General features: G+C 38.4%; 1 protein-coding gene across 1 annotated transcript in view; it reads right to left on the bottom strand.

Annotated features, from left to right (window-relative positions):
• The window catches only part of agbl4 (AGBL carboxypeptidase 4), a 348,143-nt gene that overhangs the window by 82,378 nt on the left and 243,369 nt on the right, over positions 1-22,396 (bottom strand). The window contains exon 6 of the mRNA XM_059503964.1: positions 17,940-17,979. Within this exon, the coding sequence (XP_059359947.1) occupies positions 17,940-17,979 (40 nt within the window). The remainder of the gene's footprint in view (positions 1-17,939; positions 17,980-22,396) is intronic.

Genomic DNA, 22,396 nt, shown 5'->3' with positions numbered 1-22,396 from the left:
CACACACATATGCAACAATTGCTCCCACAAACAAATAAATAAATATTATATTCAAAGTGTATGGCATGGTTCAAAATACTATTAAATATGGTCAGTATTATACAGGTGCATCTAAAAAAATGGAATATCATGGAAAAGTTCTTTATTTTTTGTAAAACAAAAAAGAGCAAACTTTCTTATATTCTAGATTCATTGCACACAAACTGAAATATTTCAAGAGTTTTCTTGTTTTAATTCTGATGGTTACGATTTACAGCTTAGGAAAATTCAAAATTCAGTATCTCAAAAAATTAGAATATTCCATTTTGAGCGTGATCAGTTTAATTTATTTTCAGTATAAATACTGGGTATGTCTTGGGCTAGTTTAGAACACGCAATCACAGTTATGGGAAAGTCAAAATATATTCATAGAAAGTTGACTGGAAGGAAAAAGTGTGGTAGAAAAAGGTACACAAGCAACAGTGATGACCACAGCCTTGGGAAGATAGTCAGGAAAAGCTGATTCAAGAACTTGGGAGAGCTTCACAAGGAGTAGACTGAAGCTGGAGTAGGCACATCAAGAGTCAACACACTTAGACGCCTTCAGGAAAAAAAAGTGTGTAGTGTGAAGTTTCCGAAGTCAGTGATGATTTGGGGAGCCGTGACGTCTGCTGGTGTTGGTCCATTGTGTTTTATCATGTCAAAAGTCAATACAGCCATCTACCAAGAGATTTTGGAGCACTTTATGCTTCCATCTGCTGACAAGCTTTATGGAGATGCTGATTTCATTTTGCAGCAGGACATTACCACCTGCCCACAGTGCCAAAAACACCAAGTGGTTTACTGACCATGATATTACTGTGCTTGATTGTCCAGCCAACTCACCTGACCTGAACCTCACAGAGAGTCTATGGGGTACTGTGAAGAGCAAGATAAGTAACATCTGACAAATTAAACAGAGGTGACGAAGCGCAGTATCAAAAGCCGCATTTCCACTGTCGGGCCAGTGCGAGCCAGGGCTTAAAACAGGCCGGGTGGGGCTAATAGCCTCGGGCCAGCAGCACCGAGGCCAGAATAGCGCAGGGTTTCCACAGTCGAGCCTGAAGCTCCGCTGCGCTTCACTAAAACACGCCCTTTACACGCCTCTCAGAACAACTTCACGCAACCCCATCATTTCACCAACAAGAGAAGTTATCAGGAAACTAAGAAATAAGTCACTGGAACTAGCGGATCACAAAACGAACATGATAAAAGCGGCCGTTTGTTTGCATGCTTTGTTAAATATTCAAATTCAAAAGCATCAATGTTTTACTATAGAAAAAGTGATACATTGATCATAATGAATTAATTTATTAGGACTCAAAATTAATCACACATAAATAAATGTATTTCTATTTTATTTATTTATTTATTTTTAACGCTTATGAAAATAAACTGCTTATTCAGTCGAGTCTGTTTCTGTTTATTTGTAGCCACAGTCGCCTATACGTCACATTTAGACTGAATGATAATATCTCTATTTTTATTAAAGCTCCCAAACAAAAACAATTATTATATTTTTATGAGACGAGACTTATGACAGATTATATAAGTTACTAAATAAATACACGATTGTGATCGAGAATAAGAAGCTCATTTACCATGTTTACTTTGGTAATGTTAATGTCTAGCGTGCATAGTCTTTACATCGCTTATAAATATTTTTGCCTTGTATGGTGATTATAATCCACATCGGATCAAATTATTTCAAACACTCGCTGCTGACTGAAGGTAAGTTTTGAGCTCAACTTATTTTAAAAAGTTTTTAATGCTGGTGTTAAAGCTGTTAGCTTTCTGAAATGATCCGCAGCGCTGACTCTCTATTTTTATAAAAGCTCCCGAACAAAAATCATTATTATATTTTGATGACATATGCTACGAGGAGCTAAACTCTAGAGACGAGACTTATGACAGATAAAATATGTTACTATATAAATACACAATTGTGACAGAGAATAAGAAGCTGACGTCTGATTTCTCCAAGTGGTTGCATTTATCATGTTTACTGTGGTAATGTTAATGTTTAACGTGCATAGTCTTTTGCATCGCTTATAAATATTAATGCCTTGTTTAGTGATTATAATTCACATCGGATCAAGTTATTTCAAACACACACTGCTGACTGAAAGTGAGTTTTGAGCTCAACTTATTTTAAAAAGTCTTTAATGCTGGTGTTATAGCTGTTATTTTTCTGAAATGATCTGCGGCGCTGATGCTCTCCAGACGCGGAGAAACTGGCATGCCCTGGCATGCACTAGCACACCTGCTTTAAGCTCGACAGTGGAAACGCGGCTAAAGTAACCTAGGCTTCAAAAATGCTTCAGCAATGCCACAGGCTGATCACCTCCATGCCACGCAGCACTGAAGCAGTAATTTGTGCAAAAGGAGCCCCAACCAAGTATTGTGTGCATAATTAAACCTCCTTTGGAGATCTTGAACAATTCTGTTTTGTAAATCTTTTTTTTGATTGATCTTTGAGAAAATATTTATATTATTTTTGAGATAATGAATTTTTACTTTTCATAAGCTGTAAGTCATAACCATCAGAAAATTAATCTATTGTATTGTCAAAAGAATCAAAAGACCAAAAAATGCAGATGAGCTGAAGGCCACTGTCAAAGAAACCCGGGCTTCCACACCACCTTAGCAGTGCCACAAACTGATCACCTCCATGCCACGCTGAATTGAGGCAGTAATTAAAGCAAAAGGATCCCCTACCAAGTATTGAGTACATGTACAGTAAATGAACATACTTTCCAGAAGGCCAGCAATTAACCAAAAAGAAAAAAAAAAATTATTGGTCTTATGAAGTATTCTAATTTGTTAGGATTTGGTGGGTTTTGTTAAATGTGAGCCAAAATCATCACAATTAAAAGAACCAAAGTCACACAGTCTGTGTACATTGAATTTATTTAATACACAAGTTTCACAATTTGAGCTGAATTACTGAAATAAATGAACTTTTCCACGACATTCTAATTTATTGAGATGCACCTGTACATGTGTGTGTGTGTGTATATATATATATATATATATATATATATATATATATATATATATATATATATATATATATATATATATATATATAGCCATTAAAAGTCCAGAATTGTGTGTAATATCAGATGTTGCCACTCTTGAGCTGTTTGGTCAGAAGTATAATACTGACCGCATAATGAGCTGCATAATGAGCCTTTAAGTCAGCTGTGTGCCACTGTGAGGGAGGAGTTACAAGAAAGAATGTGAGGGAAAAAAAATCTATATAATTTTATGTTTGTAGTTTATTTAGAATATATTTAATTATCCCAGAACATAATTTAATATCCATTTGGGGGAGCAGTTAAACAGTTTATTAGGAACAATCAAAGCTGACTTTCAAACAATTTTTTTTGAGAATATTTTTCAGGTTTTTAGGGGGGATAAATTGAAAGAACAGAATTGTTTGTTACATTTGTTACAGTTACATTTATTTGTTACATTTCTATGATTTACATCAAGCATTTGAATGGTATAGTATTGTATATTGTTATTGAAACTTCATAATGTTTCACTTGATTATACATTTAGTCAGGAATTATAGTTTGGAAAGTCTTTGGAAAAAGTCTAACTAGTAAAATGTTTACACGTTATGTGAAAACTAGTACAAGTATACAAATAAATAAAAAGAGACTTACTCATGTTTATGATCTCTGCTGAATAAAGTGCTTCATTCTTTTTTTCTGAGGAAATCCATTTCTCAAATCCTCAACCACATCACATCTTTTTGGGGTGAATTATGTTTTATTTCTCTCATCGCTAAGCAAACAGTAAAATAAAAAAAAAACTTGAAGAACAGTCTTGCTGCTTTTTCTTCTGTGTGGGCGTATTCAAGCTGCGCGCTTCAGTTTGAAACATTAGAATCTGAATAGAGCGTTCAGCGTGGGGCGTGGTGTCATTAGAAGATAATGAAGAGAGACGTGAAAAACGGACATCACGTTGTTTTCATATGGATTACTTTATCACAGAATATTTGTTTTCGGCGGCACTTGTTTAGTTTAAAAGTAGACACGGCACACCTTGTTTGTTATCTTTATTTTATAAGTGCAAAAAGTTTTGTTGTTATTGTCTGTATACAAAAAAAGTAGACCCTTTACAGATTCGATTGATGTATTGCTCCTATCTCTACGATTAAAATTGAAAGTGTAATTTAAGTTCTTTTCGGGGTTATCGGGAGAAAATGACTCATAACACGTATACGCGTTAATCGACTCCAGAGGATTTTGAACCATGCCATACACTTTGAAAATTATATTTATTTATTTATTTATTTAAGAGAGCAATTTTTGTTGGATGTTATATTAGATATTAAATTGCCACTGCAATATATTAAAAAAGAAAAGAAAAAAAGCATGTTTCAAAACAGAACGATCCAAGTCCATTCTAAGAAATTTGATTCAGTCCCAACATGGAAATACTGTTGCAACTTTTTGATTTGCACTGGAGATTCATCACAGCATTTTGTATGTGGTCTATTATGTGGAACATCAACATAAGTGTAAGGATCACAAGTCAAGGATGAAAAAGGCCAATGCTTGCCTGCTAGCACACTGTGGTTTTCCATCTCTGAGTATCCAGTGCTGCATCTCCGTTAATGCATTTTCAATATCTCTCATATCCCTCTTATACGGCATAAGAAAAATCTTTCAGGCAGCCAATCATTACCATAATCGACTCATTCACCCATTACTTTTGCTCTGCACCAATGGTCTTAGCTGAATGCTGTGAGGGAAGAGGTATTCTTCAGGATCACTCCCGACTGTATCAGTGCATGCTGTTTTGCTATCTCTGCCATTCTCTGTTCCTTGTTTCTCTCCAAATAACAAAGGCTACCCGACAGAGAAGAAACATTTTGTTATTGTAAAACAGATAGGTTGTTATACAAAAGGACGGATTTCTTCACTAGTACTTTAATAACGAGAAAGGCACAGTCAATAAATGGCACTAACAATTCGTTCTGCTTCGCCTGCTGTAATTGAAAAGTAAGTGATGCAGAACTTTGGATGCTTTGCCCTTTCTTCTTTTTTCTCTCCATTTATTTCCTTTCATTTTATGTCACTGTTTGAGTCAGATCTGCCATCAAGTCCAGAGCTGAAAGTGCAGAGATGAGGTTTGCTCCAGGGATAAGACGTGTGCTTACGGTACCGGAGATGAGGACAGACTGCAGGATTCATGAGGCCAACAGACAGAATGTACTTTCTGTCCATCTATTCTGCTAAACATAAGCACAATGACAGTGACTGTGTCATGACCTATACGAACAGTAAAAGGAACATCTCTGTCTCAGTGAATGGTTCGAGCTGAAGACCTCTGGGCTGGACTGGGGCCCGGGACGTGTTGCTGAACGGAGTGGTGTAACTGATGCACTGTGAGTGGACTTTGCAGACGGGCTCAGCGCGCAGCGAAAGGATTATTCTTAATCTAATCTGCCCCACAATGGTTGGCTTGTCCTGTACTCAGAGACCGCTCCAATAAGACTTCCCAGATCCCCTGGCTGATGCGATCAAGTGGCTCCAGTTCAGGACAGAATGTATCAAATGTGAAATTTGCAACTGAATTCCAAGCTGTTGTGAGCTACTTTCCAACAAACAGGTCTGGAATTTTATTTGAAGCGATAGTTCGCCCAAAAATGAAGCTGGTCACTTATTTTCATCTCTTCCAAACTTGGATGACTTTCTTTTTTCTGTTAAATACAAAAGAATTCTGAAGAAGGTTTCAACAGTTTGTTCATACAATGCGGACTTTCATTGTATAAATCAAGTTTTTTTTTCCAGAATATCCTCATTTGCATTTTGCAGAAGACAGATTTGGAAGGACATGAGAGTAAGGAAATGATGACAGAATTTTGTATTTTTTGGGGGGGGGGGGGGGGGTAAACTATTGCTTTAACATGAACACTTATGTTATATGTTGATTTGAAATAGTAACTTACATTTAAAAAAGATACAAAATAGCTCTGCATGTGACCTAGTCCACAAGACCTTAGCCTTATAAGTTGAAACACAGTGAATTGAAAAGTGAAAAAAAAAAATAGAATAAATTTAGAGCACCCCTTGAAAACAGACCAGATGTGAAAATTCAGAGAAGAAAAGCTTGAAAGAGATTCGTGTAAGTACAGCATAGTTCAGAGGAATAATTCACTGAATATTGTGTTAAATCAGCTTTGTCATAACTGCATTGTCATTTTTACACTTTCACAAAGGAAAAAGAAAGTCTATAATAGCAGAACATGATACTAAAGGTCACTGGTTCGATTTCCAGGAAACTGATTAAAAATAAATAAAAAAGTTTTTATGATGGATAAAACTAAATCATGAATGAAAAAAATATTATTTTTTGTGACTCACAGTGTTCTCCTCATCATTTCCTGTTCCTGTGCATTTCATATCGTTCTTATAAATAAAAAAAATATCACATAGAGGAAAACAAAAGCTAAATATGCCATCAAGACTTTCAATACACAGACCAGACCAAGAGCTGATGGGAGACTGTGACGAGTGGGGCGGGGCCGAGGGACATGGGAGCGAGGCCGGGGGAGTGATTGGAGATGAACTACACCTGTTCGTCCCACCGGTCTCGAGGCCCATGGAGGAGATGGAAGGATATAAAACTGGAGCGACGACAGTGAAGGACGAGAGAGGACCAGGCCTGGGCTTTTAGTTGTGTTTTGGTTTTTATTTTATGCGCACCAGTCGTCCGTGAGGGGCTGGTGCGCTGTTTTGTGTTTATTTTGTTATTAAAATGTTTTTGATTGTCCGCCGGTTCCCGCCTCCTTCTTCCGGATGAATATGAAGGTTGATATCGTTACAGTGGTGCCGAAGCCCGGGAGAAGGAGGGACGCGCTGCTGAAGATCCCTCGCCGCTGTGGTGAATCCGCGGTGCCATCGAGCTGGCGAGGAGTGTGCCGCCATGGACGCTCGAGGCGGTGGACTGGAGCGAGTTGCCGGGGACGGGCGAGCTCGCTACCGGCCGCCCACGATGTGGAGAGACGGCTGCCGTCCGTGAGGGAGCGGAGGAGTCGGCGCCGTTCGCCAGGTGGCCGGAGCCTGCTGCCTCCGCCGGAACGGGGAGGAGCAGGGAACGGGGGACTCCTGCCGGCTGCCCAAAACCGGAGGAGCCGTCGCCGTCCACCGGGCGGCGGAGGAGTGTCGTGCCGTCCGCCGAGGGCCGTCCAGTGCCACCGCCAGGCACCGCGGAGGAGATCACCCAGCTGGTGGAGGGCCGAGCAGCGGTGCGTCTGGGAACCGGAATTTTTTTTTTTTTTTTTTCCTCTCTCCCCTCTCTCGTCTCTGTCGCTCCTCCTTCCATCTCCTTTTCTCTCGCCTCGCCTGTCCTACCCCCAGGTTCCCGCAGGTCCCCGGGAGCGGCCCCCCCGGAGGGAGGGGGGGGGGGAGTAGAGCGCAGTCTCGGGAGTACCCCCCGGCCTGCGAGGGGCGATGGGGGTATGTGACGAGTGGGGCGGGGCCGAGGGACATGGGAGCGAGGCCGGGGGAGTGATTGGAGATGAACTACACCTGTTCGTCCCACCGGTCTCGAGGCCCATGGAGGAGATGGAAGGATATAAAACTGGAGCGACGACAGTGAAGGACGAGAGAGGACCAGGCCTGGGCGTTATTTTAGGTTTTGGTTTTATTTTGTGCGCACCAGTCGTCCGTGAGGGGCTGGTGCGCTGTTTTGGTGTTTATTTTGAAATTAAATGTTATTTGATTGTCCGCCGGTTCCCGCCTCCTTCTTCCCGATGATTATTAGAGTTTATATCATTACAGAGACAATCATGTCATTTTGAATTTTAGCACACGAGCAAAACCTCTCAACGCAAAATTCATGAAAACAGATCAAATAACACTCTCTCACACGCAGTTCTCAAACAATGAGCACTTGTCTACTCCCCTCCATCTAAACACACACTTAGACTGGTGCTGGTGCCTCATAAACTGTTTGGCAGTGTCGACATTATCAGCGGCTCAGAGTCAGACATCATGTCCCTCCAATTAGAGCTTCACAGCTCCCCTCATTCATCTTTATTGGTGATACATTAGCCACCATTAAATAAAAGACATGGGATAATCTCCATAATGATGTGGATGATGAAGCCGAGTTTCAGAGAGGGAGGTAGGAGCTCTGTGACTAGAATAGGAAAGAGGGTGGGTGTCGGGTGAGATGATGGTGGTGGGCATGTTTTGGTTCGGTGCCCGGGAGAGGATGAGGATGTTGATGAAGGTGGGGAGGGATGGACATGAGGAGCTGTGACAGAAGCATTAGCCAGGAACACATTAGCCATTAGCACGCAGCCAATCAAAACAGCGCACCTGTGCCAATTGGGGAGACGGACAGAAGCTTGTCCAGGTGCGCGTGTGTATGCTAGCGTTGGCGCTAGCTGGCTAAGTATAGAACCAGACGGCAAGCTCTAAACCTGCCGTTTTTGCCAGAATCTGTGAAGCACAGAGGGGGACGGCAGGGTTCATTTAGAGAACTTTAGAAATATGGTTTAAAATAACGGCTCCCGCATGTTCGGGGAAAAGATGCTGCGTTTGGGTTTGGAAAAAGTTGGCGGCGGTGGTGTCTTCTATTGACCGGCGACTTACAAGGCAATGATCTCTTCTCGTTTAATTGAACTGCCCTTACTTGGGTTACTTTATTTTGTCCTTTAATTAGTACCTCATGAATAATTGATTAGCCGTGAAATCATCAGTCGGGCAATAAAAAAAAGTGATAGCGCGTGAAATGAACAGTAGCCCTGAAACGGAGCTCTGCACAGCACTGTTTTGAGACAGACTTCAAAACTGACAGTTCGAGCAGACGCAAACTATAATGTATAACAGCTCCTCAATCCCTTCATCAAATATTTACAGGGGTATCATTGCCAGCACGGTGTCCGGCTGCGCATTCTCCGAGTGGCGACAGGGGGGACATTGATCTTCCTTTTAAAGAACAAACGAGAGCTTCAGAGATGATTCTTATACTTTGGCCCTGTTCGGTGTGCTTCATCTGGATTTCTCTGGGGCATACGCTATCGATCCGGCCAGGTCAAGAATCTGCATTGCCTCCCAAACCTCCAAATATGATCTCTGGGCTGCATTAATATGAAAGACTAGACTGCGCTTTTCCCCTTCATCCTGGGTATTGTCAAACTCGCGCTGCATGGACACTTCATTTGTCCTCATTGTGTGCAGACGATAAACTGTGAATATTTGATTGCTTGGAGCTGATTACTGGATCCATCTGCGCGATAAAGACACGTCAGAAAGTACTCATAAAGGGTTCACTGGCAAAGATGACCATATATAATCATTATGCTTTTGTCAAATAGATAAAGATTGTCAGTTTGGAATCTCAGGTCTGAAACTGGTAGCATTCAATATTTATAAAGAGCAAAATTACATAAAAGGGGTGAAAATTAAAGTGAAAAAAGGTTTTTACAGTAAAATGCTAAGTGAAGAAATTTACAGCTACAGCTACAGCTACATCTACATCTACGGTCTCTGTGAAGGAAGTCTACAGTTTCATGAGATTTTCCCCCATGAATGTGATATGTAATTATGTAAATTCTACTTGACTCTGAATTAAGTAGTCTAAATCTAATTTGAAATCTTAATTAATCTTAAGAAAAACTTTTACTTCTAAATCTGATAAATTTAACTTCCAAGCACACTTTAAACAGGCCAATAATGTGAAGAGCTGATTGTACAATGTTTAATCCATGAAACAATGCAACCTTATGAAGTATTTTTACAAATCAGTGTACCAAGCTACTCACACAGACCCAAACACGTACACAAAACACAATAGCACTAATTTTTTTGTGCTACAATAACACAAATTATTCTGAGTAGAAAAAAACCTCAAGATATCACAAAACTTGTGACATCTTGACAACATCATCAACATAAGCAACAGTGCAAACTGTGGCTAAATGCAACCTTAATAATTATTCACGCCCCAGTGCTTGCTATTCAAATTCATACTATTCACAATGAACTGCCATTTTTAAGCAAAAAAAGTAGTCAACAAACTTTGAATGTTGGCTTTAAAAAGCCTTGTTTTCAAAGATGGATGGATGGCTGACACAGATTTAGCTCATTTGCTATTTGATAAGACATCTTATAACAAGAAGGCCCCACACTTTCACAGCATGACATCACACTTCAGGAGCAATTTTTATCATCCTGGTTCTCATCCTCTCTTAAGCAGTCTCAGCTCTCCAGCCCTAATGGGAAATGACATAATGTTTACCAAGAGTAGCTAATTTCTTGTCTAGATTTACTAGGCGTGCTAATATGACAGCGGTAAAATCAAGGCCTATAGTTGGCCATCACTGTGCGCTAACGTTTGAGTGTGCGTGGGTGAATCCTATAACAGGGCAGCGGCAGGTGGAGCGTGAGAGCGAACCGCTCTTTGTTGAGCTGACACAAACATAAACACACACCAACGCATGCCACCATTTCACCAGGAAAGGAATTAATGAAGTGACCCTGCAAACGAGGCCTGGTGGTAACCAGGTAACCACATCAAGTCTCCTCTCAAGCTAGCAGCTGAGAAGGAATGGAAGAAATCAGCAGAGAAGGAGCGGGGGTAGTTCAGTGCGAGTGGCGATGAAGTCTCACAGGATTATCCCTGTTTCTTTCTCTCAATCACTGTTTCTTTGTCCCCTTCTGACCATGTAGGTTCCTTATCTCAACTCACCTCTATTATTCACTCTCTAGCAGCAATTCACTGGCCATTGTTTAAAAAGTCAATGTGAACTCTTGTTGCGACACATTTCACTCCCTTAATTTGAGGTATTTCTGAATGAAACAGTATTTGACAAAAATATGTAAAAATGCAATCAAACATTGGGGTTTGGTAAGATTTTTAAATGGTTTTGAAAAACTCAAGAATTTTCAGCACCCGTTACTCCAGTCTTCAGTGTCACATACTTCAGAAATCATTCTAATATTCTGATTTGATGCGCAAAAAACATTTCTTATTATTATCAATGTTGAAATCCATTATGCTGATTAATATTTTTTGGAAACTATTTCACTATTTCTTCAAATAACATAAAATATTAGTTTTCCATATGAATATGTCTATACATGTAAGTGGTACATACCTGAACACTTTATTTTAAATAAATGATGTAACATACATTTTCATGTATGAAATGAGGCTCCAAATGAGTTTTTCTTGGTTCGAGTCAAATTAAGTGTTTCACTGCAAATCGATAAGGCTATCATACTGTTCGCATTGGAAACAATATCTAATAATTTTTTCTTTTCATATATTTATGTCTCGAGTGGAGCCCAGCCTTCTCTATATGATGATTGGCTGAGCTCTCAAATGTGTGGGTCTTTGCAACAGTGATGACTCTCATTGTTTTGAAACATAAGTACACAAACAGTGCGACTGATGGTTTAACATCGAAATGTAGATGCAGTTATATACTGTAGCATGGTTAAATTAAGGGCAAGATTTACTACCATCTTACGCCAGCGCAAACCATCTTTTGGCGTTAAAATATTACCGTGAGGATTTAGACGCGCAGTGAAGAATTAGTGCTGAAAAAGTGTGGATAGTTATTTTTGCACCTGACCTTATTGAATATGCGTTTGTAGGAGTTTCCCCTATTAGACGCAAAATTTGTAGGAGGAGAGTATTAAAATGAATAACGCAATGCGATTTACTAACGTTTGCGCACATCAAATGGTATTAACGCCATTATTTAACACCCAAAATAAGCATGTATTAAAGCAGGCGGTAATTTGCGCAGCTCTTGGAAGATTGCGCTGGTCATTATGGAAATGATCTGACTGTGTCTGTGTTCTTTAAGGTGCACATTGTCAGTAAATCACACACAGAATTTTGCCGTCCCATTAGCACTTTTACGGAATTGCTCTCTAACGTTAATTTGCCCTGTTTAGTAAACCTGGCCCTACTTATCTTTACTTCTTAGTATTATTTTATGGAGCAACTTTCAGTAGAAATAAATAAAAACAGATCACAGCACACCTTTTGTCATTGATGAGTGATTCCCTGCTCTTGAAAAGCACCAGCTGAAATAACAGGAAATAACAAAAGGTCCTCCGACCTGAAATCTCACTCTTTTCTCCCCCTTATGGATTTGCTGCACTTGGCAACGACAGTGGCCCTGGTGACAACGAAACTGTCTAGTCTGTCTCTGCAGAAAGGCTGCTAAAACACTATTTACATTTTCCCACATATCTTCCCTTTTCTCGCGCACACAAACACGCATACATACAAATACCAAGCCGTGAAAAGAGAAATAGCAAACAGCACACTGCATTTTCATTTAGTATCTTTAGCGTGTTGTTTTGTTTTTCACACGGCGAACAGAAAAGCCCATGGCTGATTATGTGAAGAAGGCGTGAAATTGTGATATTTGCATGGCTGGGGATATTAACTAGAGGCATTAGTTGTTGAAAAGCTTCAAGGCTGGGCTCCAGACATGTTTTTAAATAATGGTTTAATGGTGCATATTTTACAAATATTTTCCAAGCCAGACTAGCGGCATACACCCTCTCTCTCTCTCCTCCAGACTACATTAACGCTCTTATTCTTTCTTCATTAACAGGCTCACAGCCCTTTCGCTATGCTCCTTTGTGTGCATTTGGAAAAAATCAACTGGAAAATAGACAGCATGAGGCAGCCGAACAGACGTTTTGGTTTCTCTATCTCTGTGTGGACTCTACCAACCGCTGTTCATTATTTATTTATTTTTCATTGCATTCGCTTTTAACCACCTTCCATCACTCAGTCACTGATCTGGGTGTAAAGACAAAATGTTCACAGAGAAGTTTAAATGGGTTATGATCATTCCCCATCTTGCTTGCTGTACTTTGCACTACATCTTCTCCTCTCTGTTTCTCTGTGCCAAGCCTGGTCCCTCTGCTCCATTAAAGGCAGATCTCACTGGTGCAGGTATTGGCCGCTGAGAGGTGCAGCTGTCCAAGTTGCCGCTTTGGCCAGGAGATGCTGTGGCCAGACACAAAAGCACATACATCAGGGTGTCTGGCCACACGGCCCCAGTCCAGAGACCATCAGGCTCAGACCTGTTTTACTGCTGGATGCCATACAGACACCATCACAGAAATGGCCAAGAAAACACTCAGGGACACATTTGCTCAGGCAGGGCAGAGGAACTGGCAGGGAATGTGTTTTAAACATTTATATCAGAGAGCCATTGAGGCCTGTCACAGCAAAAGAAGGGATTCATTGAATATGTGACATTATTACACATTAGGCCAAATGCTCTTATGCAAAATACACTACAGCAATAAACCATGAGTGGCTGTGTGTTACAGTGGGGAAAAGATCCCTGTAATGCAAAAGTCTTTGACTGACTTATTGCTGGAAAAAGTTACAAATGTATACACTGACATTCAATAGTTTGGGATCAGTAAGATTTTTAATGTTTTTCAAAGAAGTCTCTTATGCTCATCAAGGCTGTATTTGTTTAGAAATATAGAAAAAAATGTAATACTGTGAAATATTATTACATTTTAAAATAATGGTTTTCTATATTAATATACATTAATATATAGTTTATTTCTGTGATGCAAAGCTGAATTGTCATGTGCTATTACTCCAGTCTTCAGTGTCACATGACCCTTTAGAAATTATTCAAATATGCTTTTATTGTGCTGCTTATTTATTATTATTATTATTATTATTATTATTATTATTATTATTATTATTATTATTATTATTATTATTATTATTTTGGAACCTGTGATATATTTTCCAGGATTCTTTGATGAATAAAAAGTTAACAAGAACACCAAATCTCAAAACAAAAGATTTACTATCACTTTTTTTAACAATTTAAGAGAGAGAAATTCTAATTAGTAAAAGTTTACATCATAATCAGTTTATTTTCATACTTTGAGCTGTCAGTGTAAACGTGTCAATAAAGGAGCAGCTGAACAGAACAACAGTACTGAACACTGTTTTCCTCAGACCTGGATCCTTTAAAGGCTCTCATTACAGAAATAATTTGCATATATCCACAAATGAAGACATGAGAGCACCTGTATGAGCTCGCAGCGTTTGAGAAGATCTGAAGGTTGTCTAATATCTGTTCTCAGAGCAGTGAGCTTGCACATCTCTGCAAGTCTCATGAATGTAATTGACCTTTTTTTCTGTAACACAGCTGAGCTGGTGGCCATGGGTGGGTGGGTGGGGTAACTGACACAGAGACTAAACACCAGCCAAGCAAAGTTAATTGTCCAGCTGAACAATAACGCAAAGGAGACTGTAGATATGAAAAGGGCATTAAAATCAATAGATCGACAATAGACTTTCCAAAAAGAAGGCTGAACTCAATTTTCTGGCTACAGACACCCTCTAAGCTCCAAACACACTGCAACCCCCCTTTAAGACCCCCACAACCCGAGTCTATGACAGTGCCCAAACCTCTTCAACACAGAAAGAGATTTTTATGTTTGCAATGCTTCTTTTCTTGCTCTTCTTTTTTACTTCTTTTTCTTTACAATTTTTTTTATTTATATACTGTAAAATTGTATGTGTGTGTACTATTAACTGTTAATAAGCAGCAAATTAGGAGTTTATTGAGGCATACGTTGCGGTAAGTGATTTGTTAATAGTTAGAATTGGAAAATTAAAATAAAGTGTGACCATATTTACATATAATAAAAAATATATAATTTTTTATTTTCACAATTATATTATTATTTTGTATTTTATTCACATATATATTATTTATATATTATTATTGTTTTTATTTTATTTAAATAAATATATTTAAAATACATATTCAAAATATATAAAATTTATTGTAAACTATACTGTTTAATAATTTAATACAATTAAGTTTAAAAATTTCCTTGTGATATTGTTTCGGTGTTTGCCATTTGAAATCAAACCTGCAGTGATGATGTTATGATAACTTATTAGTTATGAATTGCGACTTGTCTCTTTTTTCTTGCATATATTTAACCATTTAGCTTTCTTTCCACTGGAAAAAAAAAGATTTATTTTTGTGTACAGCTGACAGAACACAAGACACATATTGAGCGGCATAATGGTTATGAAAATAATTTCATTTGCACAAAACCAAATAGTAAAACCCAGCCAGCACTTTCTTCAAATCTAGCTCTTTTATAAAGTTACCAATTCTTTTAACGCCTACACAGCACAAGTATTTCCTTCAAATGTAGTCCTTTCATTCTAGAATTCCTTCATCCCTTTTTTTTTTCGCCATGTACGTAGTGTTTAGTTTGCGTTCTGCATTGCGATGGGAATGGTGGGCGAGGCTAATCATTCTTTAGCTGTTCTGGCCTTACAAAGGTCAGCTGTTTGAAATGTCAGGCTTCAATGGAGCCAGATTCACATCGTGCTGCTCAAGTGTCCAATTAAAGAGGGTCTGGCAGGGGTTGAGTGGGAAGCACTCTTCACCAAGGAGAGTTAATGAGGGGGCCAGGGCACCGAGACCCCCTCTTCACTGATCTACAGGCCCTCAACCAGAACGGCAGGTTCCAACACTCAGTGTACTCCGAAAAGACCTCCAAGGGCTCTGGGAAGGACAAGGCTTGATCTCATTAAGGATACATGTATGTTAATTTTTATCATGCCTCTCTCACACACATATATATATATATATATATATATATATATATATATATATATATATATATATATATATGTATATGTATATGTATGTATATGTATGTATATGTATGTATATATATATATATATATTAGTGCTGTCAATCGATTAAAAACTTTAACTAGATTAATCACACATTTTGTCTGTGATTAATCGCAATTAATTGCAATAAAAAATGAAATGTTTTTGTACGTTTTTAATATATTTTTTAATGTAATAATTTCACAGTTAAATTTAAATACTTTTTAAATGACATCTTTTTATGAATGAAGGCCAGTATTACTGATATTAATACAGCTACTGATTATTTTTATTTTTTTTTTACATTTATTATTAGGCTTCAAAAATATAACAGTTTTTAATTTAAGTAAACTTAAAACAATGCTAACATAAACCCATAATAAATGTCATGTTTACTCCTGCCCTTCCTGTCTTAACAGTTAGGAAATATACAGAAATTTAATAAAGTTATCAAAGTTATATGCAGTCTGCACTGCATAAACTATAAATTAAATAGTTAATCCTTATTAAAGCTACAAAAGTTATTTAGTCAAGAGCAGCGAGTCATTTTCTCTGTTCCCTTAGTTCTTTAACTTTACTGACAGGAAGCTTTATTGGCTGCTGTCCCTTTAAGAGCAGACAGACACGCGGATCTCACCGTTTATATACTGTCTATGGATCTCGCCTCATTCTCTCACAACTCTTTTTGTTCATTTTAGACTTTATATAAATCATTTAAGATTGCTCTTATGAGGATAATCGACAAAACTGGCACTTTGGGATGTTTATTGTTAGTTCAAGCGCTTAAGAGAACTGGATTCTGGCGCCCTGTCTATGCATTGTGTGTGTGTGTGTGTGTGTACGTGTGTATGTGTCACATAAGGGCATTCACAGACAGCGCATTCTCTTTTGTCTTGCCGCGCTTGAAATGTTTAAAAGCATTTAAATGAATAAGAGCGTGAATATATAATGTAAAGCTAGCCAACGGATGGCAGAAAATACGGATGCTGCGTTAATTGCGTTAAATATTTTGACACGTTAAACCAGACAAATATTAATCGCATGCGTTAACGCGTTAACGTTGACAGCACTAATATATATATATACCTATGTAATATGTGGATAGGTCAGTGCGTCCTGTTGCTGTATCTGCCTCAGTCATCTAAGATGCAAGCTGCTTTCCATATAGCAGGAAAACAAGTTTCCGTCACACTCTGCATGGACAAACACAGGTCAGAGGTCAGTGTAGTCGCATATACACTTTCCTAGAATCCTAATATGCAGCCGAGGTTTGGGATCATAGAGGAAGACAGGGACAGACGAGCTTATTTACAGCTGTGATTCTACATTTACAGCAACTAAAACACCCCGTTCACCTCATCAATAAGTCATTAGGCCCATCTGTAGCCCAGTGATCTAATACCGGTTTAGTAGTTGTTCTTTCAATGGTTAGTTTTAATATGTGCAATCGGGGAGTTCTAGATCAGCAAAAAGCGCAACGGCCCTCCAGAGGCCCTCTGCAGTCTGCTTGTGCACAATTGTGGAGTTTTTATGGAGAAAAAGTAGATTTTACTGCACGCTGAAATCAGCAAAATTACCCTCCCAAAATGGCAAGGGCTATAGAGTGAAGGGGAAAAAAAGTCACTTTCATTATATAAGCCGAAACGAGGTAAGCTAAAAACCATGTTGCACTGTGCATGTCTTTTGTGAAGTTGTGAAGGTCAGCAGTACAGTCTTGTGTGGATTTGGGTAACAGATGCTGAGCAAAGCTGGGAAAATTAGCCTACTCCACGTGCCTTACATAAACATTATTTTAATCAAAGTGTATTAGAGCAGCCAGATATTTTAGACATATGGGGGCTGCATCATTCCTGGCTACCCCATCTGTCTCTCCCAGAGCTCTGAATGCAGTTTCAGCTTTCACCCAGAAGCATTGACAAAACTTTCAGCTTCCCATAGAGACGCAGAAGCGCAGGCTGTACCCGCTGCTCTGGGACAGACACACCCGGGGTGCTGTGACAGGATTGTGGAAATGCTGACAAGTCACGGGAAAAGGCCTCTTTTTGCAGGGTTTTGCTCTTGGGGTACATCTGATGCTTGTTGTGAGAAGTAAGAGAAGTCACAAAGCCCTCAAAACCAACCCTTGTGAACAAACATTCCTGTCTGTAAAGCCCCATGTAAGTATTCAGTGTTGTTGCATGATGTGCTGTGCAGTGGATAACAAACATGCATGCACACAAACCAAAATGCGCATACTCACCGGGGTTGGTGATGGTCAGAAGATCAAGTCTTCGTTGTTGCTGAAAAAGAAACAAAGAGACATCAGAGGTCTTCTGACAGAAAGATGAAACGGATCCAATCTGAGACATTTTTTTTTTACTCAGAAATCTAAGTTTGTGCTATCTGCCTGTTAAGCACATTTTTCTCTCTATCTCTCTCTGGAGAGATACAAGTGTGTCATGCATTTTACAACAATTTTATGTAAATATATGTACATATACAGTACAGAGCACAAATATCACTCTGTGAAACAGAATTGTTCTAAACTTACACTTCTCTTCAGGCCTGTTACATTTTTTACAGGTAAAAATTTAAATGCACAGGAAATACAGGAAAAATGGTCCCTGAACAAAGATATCATATAATTTAATATTTAATATATATATTAATACATTGTATATTAATTATATAATATTAGTTTTTATCATAGAACACTCACATAAATGTGTGTGTGTGTGTGTATTTGTGACCCTCTGTGAAATCCAGGTTAAAACATCAAAGAATAATTATGAGATAACAAGCATCAAGTTTGATTTCAATCATTAATTTTACAATGATTTAAATCTTTGACATGGTCTTACCTAGGCAGTATTAAAGATATCAAGGTTACATTTTCACAGAATGTTCTTTACCTTATGAGGGATGATTTAATGTAGAAAATAGTAAATCACCAAAAGATGACTTTAGCTGGGATTTCACAGCCAGGGTCACACACACACACACACACACACACACACACACACACACACACACACACACACACACAACACAACACACACACACACACACACACACAGCTTTCGTTCTTTTGTCAGTACACACTCTCTTTTTTGGCCTGATACGATACTTCACCAATACTGGTGTGTGTTTGTGTACGTAATCCATTGCGTTCTGTGAGTTATGTATTCATGTGCTGCAGTAGATGCGGGTTGTTTCCTGGAGAGAGGGCGTGACAGAGGCTACAGCAATCCACACAGGTCACACTCTCAGATCAATAAGTGCCTAATCAAAGACTGATGGCATCCTCAGTGGCACACTGCAGTGTTGAGGCGGACACACATACTGTGAGGCCAGGCAGCTCAAGAGCTGTACTTTAACACTCTTGTGGTAACAGTACCGCAGGTCCTTCTACATGAGAGCCACTACACGCATAGTAGAGCAGAGAGCATACACTGATATCATTCAGACACACACACACACACACACACACACACACACACACACACACACACACACACACACACTCAGCTCTGCTTTTCAGTGTCTGGTCATTTCCTGACGATTAGCAATTATCCAGTGAAGCCACAGGGCTTTAACTTGATTTTGAATTCATAAAATGTTCCTTTTTTTTGGTGGCTCTCTGAGAAGCTAAGTTTGAAAATATGAAAAGAGAGTTAGTGAATCAGTTTTAATGAACAGTCACTGTGTTTGTGGAGTTTGTTGTGTTATGCATTGTGCTTGTTAGCAATATGCATTTAGCATTACATCTTTTACTGGGGCCATTTGACTTATATATGATGTGCATTTTCTATCTGCTAACAATAATTTTAAAAACAGTATAATTTATGCATAAAATATGCTGGCACCTGTCAAAAAAGTATGTGTTAATGTGCTGTCTATGCGATAATTGGAAGATACTTGTGACTCATAGGTGCTAACTCTCACTGAGCATTTTCTTTCGCAAAGTAATAAAAAGCTCTTTTAAAGTGTGCTTATAGTGTTAATATAATACTAGTTGACGTTAAAGAGTAATTGTAGAAGGTTTTGTTTTGACAAACTCCTGGAATGATGTCCATTGTTTTCTTTTCCAAATCGCCCCCTGCTGGTGAATGAGACACATTCAACACAATTCAGCTCATTTTCTGAGCAGATCCTAAGAACAGGGAAAGTAAAACTGAAAGAGATGCACTGCATTACATACTTTAATATTTAAGATCATTTCAATACAAAGGTATGTTTTGCCTTTTATACACTAGTTAACTTGCAATATATGTGCATACATTTACATATCAGAGTCATGGGATCAGAAAGTCAATATCACTGCTCTAAACATTGTTGTCTACTGCCTACATAGACTGCATGCTAATTTAAATGAAACCACCACACAAATACGACTCCTATCACAAAGTGCACAAGATTTACAGTTCGTTTCTTTGTTTATAAACTATTTCTTTACTGGTAGACAAAAAATAGGGTGAAATAATTGAAGTATTAAATAAAATTAAGTATATGTATTGTCAATATGTCTTCATATCAGCTGCTGTCTTGGATTTATGCATCGCCGCCTTAAATTTAGTCCAAAATTAGTTATCTTACATGGTTCCAGTTCTTCACATCAGAAGAATATCTATGATGCCTTAAAAAAGTAGGCAGCTCACTTAGTTTTAGAATAGCTAATGTTAGTCTTTATGAAATGATCCATGAAAGAGAGTGGCAACATGATTTGCGCTGAACCAGGTGCTTATACAATACAAATATACAGTGCTACCTCTGGATGCAATTCAGTCCATGTGAATACTCCCATTGACAGTTCAAACCAGTTGAGAGCTTGCTTTGTTCTCTGCCAATTAGAGGCTCTGAAAAAGGCCAGTTGCTCCATTCCTTTGATCTGACCTTTGTTCGTTTTGCTTGGCCTTGTTGGTACAGATCCAGCATTTCAGACGAAAGCAGCAAGTGAAAACAGCCAGTGGCTGATGCATTGTATCTGTCTGTCTATTGACATGAGCCTTCACCTCACAAATATCACTCTTAGCCTTGTACTTCTGGATTGAATTCCAACAGTTACAGCTACAAGCACATTCTTTCATGGCTAATCTTGTGAATTGACAGCTGACTCCTGATTTCTTATGATAAATCTATTGAAAAGTGGAGACAAGCTCAAAACTCACTTTAGATCATAGTTTCGTTTACATACAATAAACTGTTTTTAATCCGACTGTTTTTAATAGCTCAGCCAAAACGAAAAGCCTTTTTGTAAATACCCCTATTGATCCAATTAGCCACAATCCATATTGTTGCTGTGGATTTGGACATTTAGAGATTTTCTTCTAAAGTCCACAAGGCCATAGGTGCACATCAGCTGATATTTTATTCAGATTACATAGTTTCGTGTTACAAGTGTCACAGTCTACACGGATAAGGTACTTAGTGTTTTCCAGGAACAGGGGGAAAAGGATAAACAGAGACACACACAGAGAGAGAGAGAGAGAGAGAGAGAGAGAGAGAGAGACAGAGAGAATCACATTAGGAGAGGCAATCCTAGGCATGAAAATAGGATTGTATTAATCTTTATCAAAGAGTGCCAAGGAATCCCCTCAGAACAGTGCCAGTCTGCATAGGAGTGCACAGTGGGTGTCCTGGGCCTCACTGGAGTCAAAAGGCTTTTTATATTGTGAATGGAACACAATTTCTATTCTATTTCAACCCCAATGACACAGCCACAGGTGAACGAGATGGGAAAAGGGATGGTGACTGGGGCCGAAAGTCAGAGATCTGGATATGGGGGCTTAGACACAGGCTGTGTCACACGGGAGGCCTGCTCACCTCAACAGATGCTGGGGTGAGAGCCCTTCACCCTATGTCCAAAAACCTGTCCAATTACCAGAGTCAAAACCAAGACCTCTCAAAACACACACACATACACACACACACACACACACACACACACACACACACACACACACACACGTTTATCTAAATGAGGACTTTTTGTAGAGAGATCCATTGTTTTCATATAGAGCTAAACATAACTACATACTGTCTCTTTAAAAAAATATATATATATTATAATTTTTCTATCTTTTTGAGTTTTAGATTTTATTTATTAATATAGTAATATTAAAATTATTATGCCATACTTTTAGCATGATTCAAAACTTTATGCATTATTAAAATATATAAATATATATTTTAGTTATTTTATATCCATATTTAAATATAACATTTTAGAAAGATTTATATTATTTTCCTCCAAAGTTTAATATTAACCATCTAAAAATAGATATTTATATACTGTTATGTCCCAAGCACATGAAGTAGTATATGATTTATAAAATTAAATATATATTACAATTAATAAACATAATATTAGTATTTTAGTTATACAGAAAGTTTTTCCATTATTGCAAGCTTTACACTGCACTTTTCTTGATGTATGTCATAGTTTGTGCTCCTACAAGCAGACATTTTTTTCCACTGACACCTTTCCACTGTTTTATTTTGAATATTTTAAACAAGTTAACTAAACTTCTGCTGAAACTTTTTCTCCCTCGCTTGACCTACATTCAGTCCAAAACTGCAAATAGGCCAGACATCCCAAACTTTCCCTTTAAAATGTCATTAATCTTATCAGGGGCATCCACACCTTTTCAAAAGAGTCTTAATCTGTGCAAGGTGCAAAACTGCATGACTGCAATTAAGAGGGCTGGCCACCAGACA

Source organism: Carassius carassius, chromosome 21 (assembly GCF_963082965.1).
Source record: "Carassius carassius chromosome 21, fCarCar2.1, whole genome shotgun sequence".
In the NCBI taxonomy this organism is placed as follows: Eukaryota; Metazoa; Chordata; class Actinopteri; order Cypriniformes; family Cyprinidae; genus Carassius; species Carassius carassius.
This window is presented reverse-complemented; position numbering and strand designations above follow the sequence as displayed.